The sequence below is a fragment of the Zalophus californianus genome, chromosome 2 (genome assembly GCF_009762305.2).
Source record: "Zalophus californianus isolate mZalCal1 chromosome 2, mZalCal1.pri.v2, whole genome shotgun sequence".
Classification (NCBI taxonomy): domain Eukaryota; kingdom Metazoa; phylum Chordata; class Mammalia; order Carnivora; family Otariidae; genus Zalophus; species Zalophus californianus.
In genome coordinates this window covers 182,012,829-182,023,382 of record NC_045596.1, presented here as the reverse complement: position 1 = coordinate 182,023,382, position 10,554 = coordinate 182,012,829, and the positions used below count along the sequence as shown (strand labels likewise).

Sequence of the window (10,554 nt, the reverse complement as noted above, 5' to 3'; positions counted from 1 at the left end):
GCTTCATGATACACACGCAAGTTAAGAGAGTTAATCCTAATAATTCTCATCACAAGGAAAACAACTTTTGCTTTTTAGCTTATCTTCCATGGTGAGACGATGGATGCTTTTTCAGTCGACTTACTGTGGTAATCATTCACAATGTATGTAGGTCAAACCATTATGTTCTCTATATTAAACTTACACAGTGATGTATGTCAACTATGTACCAATAAAACAGAAAAAAAGAAAAAGGACAAGAAAGCTACATTGCTGAAATGTCTAGTATGAAAGGTTTGGAGGGGGTATAGCAATATATTTAAATAAAATAATCCAGTATTCAGTTGACCCTTGAACAACATCAGATTGAACTGCACGGCTCCACATATATACAGATTTTTTTTTTCAATAAAGCACAGTAGTGTAAATGTATTTTCTCTTATGATTTTTAACATTTTCTTTTTTCTAGCTTACTTATTGTAAGAATACAGTATATAATATGCATAGTCGACTGTTTATGTTATCAATAAGCCTCCTAGGCAACAGCGGGCTACTGGTGGTGAAGTTTTTGAGGAGTCAAAAATTGTACATGGATTTTTGTCTATGCAGGAAGTCAGCGCCCCTAACCTCCACATTGTTCAAAAGCCGACTGTAATTGTTGATGTGTTAATCATTTAAACAGAACAACTCTAATATGTCAGAGACGTGTAATATAACAGTACTCTGTTAATGTAAATAAAACAAGTATAATTCTTTTAGAACATAAAATTTGAGCATACTCTGCTGAGAAATATTTGTTCATTTTCTGCCATTTACTGTATAGTAATACCTAATTAATTAGTAATTAGTAATACCTTATTAATGATACTTAGGATAATACTCGTAATGGATTTTGCATTTTTATAAGACAACTCACTATATGCCATTCTTGTAGTTACTAACTCTTGGAAACTTCTTTGCCTAATACTGAGGATGAGATTTTAATTTCTTCCATTTGGCAGTTTATATCTACAAAAATAGAGAAATTTTTAAAAAAAAATGACACAGTAAATATATGAAACAAAACTATGCAATTTATTTTGAAACACAAATAGTATAAATATTTGATATTTTAAAATGTCTTTAATGTGATGTCTTTCCCATCAGACACATAAACTCTTTTCTCAGCCTCCCCAAACATTTTACAAGATACTGTAATTTACACATATGTTCATTTAGACTACTTACTAGAAGTTAATCTGACACTGATATTTAGATAAAAAGTTACATTTATTGCATATTAAAACTTTATTATGCTTTCACAGGGTCCTGAAAGAGCATGGGCAATCCAAAAGACTAAAATTAAAATCTCTAACAGCACATTTTCATTTTACATCAAACATCAATCAGAAAGTGTTTTATTTAGAGCACCTGTTTTAAGGCATAGGTAATAAACTAATGTAAAACCGACTCAAGGCAGATTACTTCCCAACTAGTAATATTTAGAGCTCAAGTGACTTATTATTTAGTGATACTCAGGAAAATTTAATTATTTGAAGTAGGTAAGAACTTTGACCATAATTCAGCAATAAACAAAGGAACTTTTTTAAAAATAAAGTTAGGTGAGGATAAGGGAAACCTTGGCGTATGGTTTTATTGTTTAAGATCAAAAAGTTTACTCTCTTCCCCTAAAAATTAATTCCAATTTTCATTGAAATCCCTTCGATTTAAGCAAATGTAATTTGTGATCAAACTTACCTGTCAAACAACCTCTATTCCAATATAAATTTCCTACTCTTGTTTATTCCTAGAAAATTTTCCAATTTGAAACAGGTGTCTTTACTGTACATCCCATTTATTTAGACAACTTTCTTCTATTTGAGACATTAGTGTTTAAATTTCTAACCATGACAAACTTCTACTCTGAATAATAACTCCTAAGCTTTCCTCTATTTTCTGATTTCCATCTGGTCTTCTCTTACATGTTAAAGTAAAATCAGAACCTCTGCCTTGGCAGGCCTTTTTTCCCCTGTGGCATGACTTCTCCAAATGACCAATTTTTAGAAGAAAACAACATAGCCATAAAATTACCCAAAAAATCACTTACTTTTCCTATTGCAATATAAACCAAAATATGCAGACTTTTTTCTGTCTTGGACAACTTATACAACCTATATCTGAACTAAATTGTCTGTTGGTTAAATGCAGATAGATATTCACGATCAAATTCCTCTTTTTAATGACTGGGTTGTAAGGACGTTGCCTAATAAATTAATTTTGGAAGGAGGAAGCAAGCTATGTTAACTGGTATAGAATGAAACTAGGACAGTTTGGTTTAAAGAATAAAAAACATTGAGATGAATTATGTGATTATGTAGAAGAAATTTACTGTGTAAGAAGATGTGGGTTTTTTGTTTTGGGGGTTTTGTTTGTTTTTGCATGGAGGGGAAGGCAGATGAGCACCCAAGCACCTAAACCATGTTTGAGTTACTATATAGTATTTCCACCGTGCCTTATTCTGAATAGGTGTTAAATAAAATTAGCAGATCAAATGAATTAATGTCCTTTTAAAATGGCTGTGATCTGCTGGTCTCTTGTTATAGGTTCTACACAGTTTCTAAGAAAGCTACGTGATTGTTCGCAAAAGACTGGGGCTCTTATGTCCTCTATTGCAGTGACTGCTGGGAAAATTGGAAGTTCTGCTGGTCTGTGCAATATACGCAAAGGTTTCTGAATACCCAGAAGACTCTGCCACAAATTTAAAACACTTACCTTGGTTATTTCATCTACAAATCCATAAAAATCATGTGTGGTTATTCTGAAGATTAAACAGCATGCCCTTATTAGCACAGCGCCAGTGAGACAGGCAATTAATGAAAGTTAGTATCTTTATTCCAATTATATATTTATAGTCCATACGAATACTTGCTCTTCCACAAAGACAGATTAAGTATTATTTTTCAATTCTAAGAAAATAATTTTGTTTTTCCTAAAGTTCTATTGCCAAGGACATGTACAGAAAGAAAAAGAAAAAAAAAACTGTAGTACGATATGCTGGCATCTGGAATAACAATACATATTGGGATGGAAATTTAAACAAAAATATGGATTAACTTGTTTTGTGATTTAGATACCACCTTACCAAGCCTCAGATACATATAGTTACAGATTTTCTCCTTTATTAGCTTTTATAGCTACCCATTAAAATGTGTTCATTCTATAACATGGTATAGAAGCAAACTGCTGAACATAGTACAATTTAAAGAGCAAATTCAAGATAATTAATTAAAAACTACACAGCCCAAAAGTTAAATATTAATTTATTACTAAAGCTGTTCTCTTATGAAAAGCTAACTCACAGTAAAGGTCAAAAGAATTCATTGACTTCTGTGTCTAGATTTACTATTTATTAACAAAAAGATTGTTAACATTAGGAATTTAGGAAGTATATCATTATCCAATCACAAACCTATCAGATAATTATATAAAAAAATTAGTATGAAAGTATATGTTGGACTAGATGAAGCGGAAGGCAATTTTTTTCTATTAGGTAAAATAATTATTTAACTGTATTGCTTCTTAAATGTATCCTTAATTTTAAAAATTAAACAATATATGAGCAGCTGATGTATTCTCTTGATTTATTGTGTATTAAAAGTTACTTTCTTGAGATGGCACATTAGTAGGTTTGGTATTTCCTGACACTATGAATATTTAAAAACAAATGTTTTTTGAAAGTTTCATCATCTGGAAAGAAGGAGAAATAAGGCTTTCTACAGTTGAAAATAATAATTTTTCAAAAAGGTTGAGAGGAAAAATATCTAAACAAACCATTTTTGATAAAGAAATGAGGCAGTTTCAAATTAAAAATACAAATTTAAATGAAGCAATTTTATAAAATATTGATACTAGCTAAAATTACATGCATAGGTACTAAAATAACTGAACAGAGGAACAGCAGTGGAACTTAAATATGATAGGACCGATCAACAATAAATAAACATTTATAGTGCAAATCGTGCAGAAAAATTTCTCAAAGCGAAGGCTACAGCAATCATTCTAATCTGTACAAAATCAGTCTCAGTTCTGTATATGATCTATACAGGATATCTGTGAATTCAGCCACTGTGATGAAATGCCAATTTGCAAATCATACATAAAAATGTGCTTAGTCTTGTGTCATTTCTGTCTTGGCAGTTTATGTTTTCAGGAAAATCTGAAAAGAAAACATAAAAAACCCTAAGATTTAACTTAAGGTGATAAATTGTCATCTCTTCACATTCTCTTCCAATTAAGATCTACCTATAAGAAGATAACTTGACTATGAGGGAAAAGAGGTAGGGAAAGAATTCTATCATGTTCGTATAAATAATTACTCAGTGCCTACTTTCTTCCTAAACCTTGATATTAAAAATCAGCCCTTACCCAAGGGGAACTGACAGTATGATTTGTAAAACAAGAAAACAATTCAATGTTATGTACAACTAGATTAAGGGAAGGGGCAGATGAGTCTGAGGTAGAGATGAAAAATTCCTGCCACTTCCTTCCCTATAGATGCTCCCTCCTCAGAGTCCCCTCCTTCAGCCCACTTGAATGAGCACAGAGCCACATGACACTGATCTCCAGGCTGTTGGGCCAGTCTCTTTCCTGGGGATTGGCAGTGAAAACCCTTGTTTAGTCTCCACGGGCTACGTGAACTGTCCTAATGTGATAAGGCCTGTGGGCAGCAATGGGGGAGCATGTGTGAGGGGAGCGAAGAAAGGCGCTCTGAAGAGTGGCAAGTCAGGAAGCACAAGACAGAGAGAGGCAGGAAAGAACAGAGACACAGAAAAGAGAAACAAGCAGCCTTAGCAAGGGTGTGAGAAGTTATTATGGCTTCCTGTCGTGTTTTCACTCTCAGCGACTGAGTTGTCCTTTGTGCATTTTGGCTCTATAAAGTATTTCTGCGTTGTTCAATAATAGAAGCTTTTACTTAAATTTGTTGGGATGGGAACTAGTCTTCACAACCAAATCACTCCTAAAACTACATAGATGGAGAGGAAAAGGAAGTGTCTTGAGATCAGTAAGAGCGTGACCAAAGATACAGTGATAGCAGAAAGAACATGAAATGGAGAACTTAAGGGGAGAATGGAAAACTGAAGTGGGTGTTCCCAGATACACTCCAGATTACAGAAGGCTTAAAACCAGAGAAAAATTTAACAGTGATCCTGCCACTGCTAAGATCTCATCATAAGTTCTGCAGCAGAGGAAGACCGTTCTGTCAGTGCTGTGCAGAAGGAGAAAAACTACATTCAGGTGACTGGCAAGACAATTACTGGAATAATCCTGGTGTGAGATGGAAAAGCAACAGATAGGAAGTTCATTTTAAGGGAAGAAATGACAAAGGAGACTCGTGAGAAATATGTCAACTAAGTGAAATGGTAAACACCATATACCAGCTAAGAGACAGGAACGAATTATAGCTTACGATTCTACACAAGTAGCTATCCAACACTGAAATAAACATTTCATTTAAGCCAACATCATAGTGACAAACTATCCAAAAGATTTCCACTGGTTAAATGCTAATGTATATAAAATTATGCTTAATGTATACTACAAAGCATTTTCTATGTCATCTAACACAGAAGCTATGACAGAATTATGCTTAAAGCTGACTAAACAGGCACTGGTAAGAAGACTTAAATTAAAGAATAGTCATGCAATAGCCTTCTGCCTCAAACTTTCTGGAAGACAATTTACCTATAGTGGGGCATGAAATTGGCTGTGCATTGCTATTGCTTGTTGAAGTTTCTCTTCCTTGGCTCTTCTACAGTGGCAGATCTAGAAGATAAATGATTTAAAATACCAGTCACTTCTCCAATGATTTAGCTACTCCTTCTTACCATTAGGACAGAATTCGAAGTAAGAATCCCTTAACCTGTTGACATTTTTAACTTTTGAATGTTTAAGGTAGCTCAGAATTTAAGAATCCCCACCCCCACAAACACTGAATTGCATTTGGAAGATAACCTTTGCCTGTGAACTTCCAGAATGTTAAAATAAACCTTGACCCTTTATATCAATTCTCTGATGGTGGAATTTCAAGCATCTGTGTTTTAAAAATATAAAAACAAAACCCTACGGTTGTTAACCGGGAAGCTTAATAAATAAAAACTTCAAGGTACAGCTATATAGTACCACAAAAGAATGAACCAGAAATCAATGCCTTACTAATGCTATACCCATAATCTTTAACGTCCCTAAACTTCAATGTTCTCTTATGGAAAAGGGGGATAATAAAATCTGCCCACTTTCCTTAACAGGATATGCATACACATAGTACACATTTTACAAAGTTTACTAACAAAAGGTTAATTTTCAAATGTGATGTTTCAGAGAAATCAGGTAAATATTTAGAACTCTATCGAAGGGCAAGATACGGTTAAGGAGACTTTCTTAAATTTTGGAAAAACAGAACAGAAACTGTCGCAGAATGTTCCCAATAATATTTACAAATTTTAAAATAACTATTTATAGATTATTCCCTTTTTAAATAACTTGTTGAACATAAGAAGTTGTACACTCCTGTAACTATTAAGATCAGACTTAAGCTGATTTACTAGCTTTAGTACAAAATCATAGTAAAATATTGCTATCATTCTTAAAGAAGAGAGGCTCTTCAGTTTCTTCTCATGGCACTCAAAACTCCAGCTCAGTAACATGCTAAAGTATTTTTTACTCATGAATACACTTAAGTAATTTGATATAACACTGTCACTTGTCCTCAACTGAAGAGTTTTACATACTGTTCTCTTTTCCATGAAGCTACTTAGAAAATCATCTATTTCAGTTTTTCCCTCTAAGAAATCTTCAGCAATATTATCAGATTCTTCCTCAGCTTCATGTGCAGCTACTTTCAATCTTGCCTGTAGGGCACTCGCACTACAGCTCTGAAAAAGAAAATCAAGTACTAATTTAGTTTACACTGCTCAGAAAAACTTCTTAGAGGCAAAGGAAATGAGATATGGGTAGGGAAGAGCAATTCATTATATCCCTTACACAGCCGCCTTCTTTTTTTTTTTTTTAAAAGATTTTATTTATTTATTTGACAGAGAGAAAGACACAGCGAGAGAGGGAACACAAGCAGGGGGAGTGGGAGAGGGAGAAGCAGGCTTCCTGCGGAGCAGGGAGCCCAATGCAGGGCCCGATCCCAGGACCCTGGGATCATGACCTGAGCCAAAGGCAGATGCTTAACGACTGAGCCACCCAGGCGCCCTCACAGCCTCCTTCTTGAGGAAAACTGCTACCACCCAGATCCTCAGCTTTTGGATATAGGGATAGATACCAAACACAAAATAACGCAATCCATTGGCGGCAAACCACTGAATGAGGGAAACTGAGCCAATCAGTGTCTTCTCCTGGGGATTTAGGAATTAGGTCATTGTGGTAGGCACCCTCTAAGAGGACCTCTATTATTCCCCATCTCCTGAGTGTGGGCTGGACACAGTGACTCCCTTCTAATGAACAGAATATGGCAAAAGTGATGGGATTAAATTTGACCAAACAGGCAAGAGACCTGTACAAACACTGCTGAAAGAAACTGAAAAAGACATAAATGGAAAGACATCTTTCCATTTATTATTTCCATAGTGTGCACGGATTGGAAGACTTAATATTGTTAAGAAGACCATACTACCCAAGGGTGCTTGGGTGGCTCAGTTGGTTAAGCGGCTGCCTTCGGCTCAGGTCGTGATCCTGGGGTCCTGGGATTGAGCCCCGCCATTGGGCTCCCGGCTCATCAGGGAGTCTGCTTCCCCCTTTATCCTCTCTCTCTCTTTGCCCCACCTTCTCATGCTCTCTCTCTCAAATAAATAAATAAAATCTTAAAAAAAAAAAGACAATACTATCCAAAGTGATCTACAGAGTCAATGCTATTCTTATCAAAATCTCCATGACAGTTTTTTGCAGAAAAAGAAAAACCCATTCTAAAATTCATATGGAATCTCAAGTGACCCCAAACAGCCACAACAATCTTAAAAAGGAAGAACAAAGTTGCATACTTCCTGATTTCAAAATTTACTACAATGTTACAGCAATCAAAACAACATTGTACTGGCATAAGAACAGACATGTAGATGAATGAAAGACCAAGCCTAGAAATATAGCTCACAAACATAGTCAAATATTTTCAAAAAGTGTGTTAAGACCAAAAGATAGTCTTTGGCAAATGGTGCAGGGAAAACTGGATACTCACATGCAGGATGAAGTTGAACCTTTATCTTATCTCATATATAAAAATTCACTCAAAAAATAAGTAACTAAAAATTAACTCAAAATGGACTGAAGACCTAAATATAAGAAATAAGACGATTTTTATTTTTTTATTTCTTTTAAGTAGGCTCCATGCCCAGCGTGGGGCCCAACGTGGGACTTGAACTAACGACCCTGAGAGCAAGACCTGAGCTGAGATTAAGAGTCAGGACCCCCAACCGACTGAGCCACCCAGGCTATTTTTAATAACAGTCATGCTAGTGGGTGTGAGGTGGCAACTCACACATCGGAATGAACAGGAATGAACCATTTTCTCATCACCCTTGCCAACCCTGGTCATTTAACTTTTTAGGTTGGCTCACAAGGATGAGGCAGATTTTGATTATAATTATTATTACTGAAAGGCTGACTATCTGTTCAAATGCTTCCATTATTTATTCATTGAATATTTACTGAGTATCTACTATGTGCCAAGGACTGGACCAGGTACTGGGTATATGGAGGAATAAAATATGGCAAGTTTCTGCACTGATGGCACCAACAGTCCAGTGAAGTGATTTACATACTTACACAGTATGTATGTACTTACACAGTACTTACGTACTTACAAGTACTTACATACTCACACAGAAGACTGACTCATCATTCCCAAAGATTTTGAGTGAACACACGTAGAGACAAGCGTTGGAATCAAGGTTATATTTTTTAAGTGTTTCAAAAATCATTTTAAGCAATTCTTATACAAATGGCACAGAAGACAGAGTAACTGTTATACCAGTATGACTACTGGACATTCATATTTCTCTTTTTGAGTTTCTTTTTCTTTCCTTTGTCTATCACTGGCATCACTGCCTTATTCCTAATATTAAGGGGATCCTGGAAATATTTGGCAATTGTGATGCTTGCTGTTGGTTTCTAATATTATCTCAAGTTAAGGAATTTTTTTTTTTAAGGAATTAACTTTTATTCTTAACTTACTAAGAGTTTATAAAGAATGATGTGACTATTGTGAAAAGCTTATTCAGCATCTACTGAACTCTAACGTACAGCTAAGAGTGTTTCAGTTGCTTTTCTCAGACTTTCTTCTGGCTAAGAGTGAGGAAGGACTGCTATATTTGATTCCTGACTCTGATACTTTCTGTTTATATGACTTCAGGGAAGTTAGTCAATAACCCTGTGCCTCAGACTGCTTATCTATACTATAAAAAATAGTAACATTGCCTACCTCCTAGAATTTTGTGGAAATAATGGGCAATATATGAAAATAGCATAGTGCAGTGTAAGATGCATAATCATTATTCAATGTTAGCTATTATTTTTTGTCTTTAATTCTAAAGGATGATTAAATTATCTGAAATCCATTATAAATTTATATTTTCCTTTGCCATCATTCTTTTTCCTGTTGTTTTAGTTTTTTGTTTTATTACATTGGCTTTACCTTCCAGAATTGCTGACTTTAAAGGAAAGAGGATGTTGTTAATTATGATGCTGGTTATCGATATGACATACAAAGATTATGTCTCCTATTCCTTTTCATTTTTAAAGATTTTACAGAAATATGGGCTGAATTTTACAAAGTGGTTTTTATTTTTAATTAGCTGGATTTCTAGCATAAAATCTATTATTTGTGGTGAATTAAACTTTATAATTTTCATATATTTTTCAATTTCCTAAGTTTTCATTTGAGATAGTTGTACATAAGTTTACAAGTGAGACTACAGTTCAAGTTTTTTGTTAGATTTTATTAGAGGAGGTAAACTGGCATTTATAATAATGTTCCTAGTTAAGTTATTTACGGGGTGTTTTGTATTTTTCTGCTTTGGAACCAAATATGCCCTTGCAGGAGCACAAATAATATATAATGCCCTATAACTGAGAGCTGTTCATCTCACTTAAAGGTATCAAGCCTTATAAAGACAGACACCTAATAACTGCTTTCTGATAATAATCAAAGTAAGAATGTGGCTCACACATATTCAGATTAAAAAATCTTATGGTAGAGGCGCCTGGGTGGCTCAGTCATTAAGCGTCTGCCTTTGGCTCAGGTCATGATCCCAGGGTCCTGAGATCGAGCCCCACATCGGGCTCCCTGCTCAGCAGGAAGCCTGCTTCTTCCTCTCCCACTCCCCCTGCTTGTGTTCCTTCTCTCACTGTGTCTCTCTCTGTCAAATAAATAAATAAAATCTTTAAAAAATAAAAAAACAAAAAATAAATAAATAAAAATTCTTATGGTAAAGAGCTAAACATCTTACCTCACTAAGTTCATGTTGCCTTTGCATCTTCTTTTCAAAAGTAGATTTCAGCTGTGTAAGCAATTCATACTAATAGATAAAATAAAAATGT

At 34.7% G+C, this 10,554-nt stretch overlaps 1 protein-coding gene across 2 annotated transcripts in view; it reads right to left on the bottom strand.

The window, feature by feature from the left end:
* Positions 1–1,032: 1,032 nt before the first annotated feature.
* VPS37A (VPS37A subunit of ESCRT-I) overlaps positions 1,033–10,554 on the bottom strand; it is a 45,183-nt gene continuing 35,661 nt past the window's right edge. For both annotated transcript variants that reach the window (XM_027598941.2, XM_027598940.2), the window contains exons 9-12: positions 10,464–10,532; positions 6,747–6,890; positions 5,701–5,781; positions 1,033–4,174 (exon numbers count right to left, since the gene is read on the bottom strand). In XM_027598941.2, coding sequence (XP_027454742.1) covers positions 5,701–5,781; positions 6,747–6,890; positions 10,464–10,532 — 294 coding nt within the window. In that variant the 3' untranslated portion in view covers positions 1,033–4,174. The remainder of the gene's footprint in view (positions 4,175–5,700; positions 5,782–6,746; positions 6,891–10,463; positions 10,533–10,554) is intronic.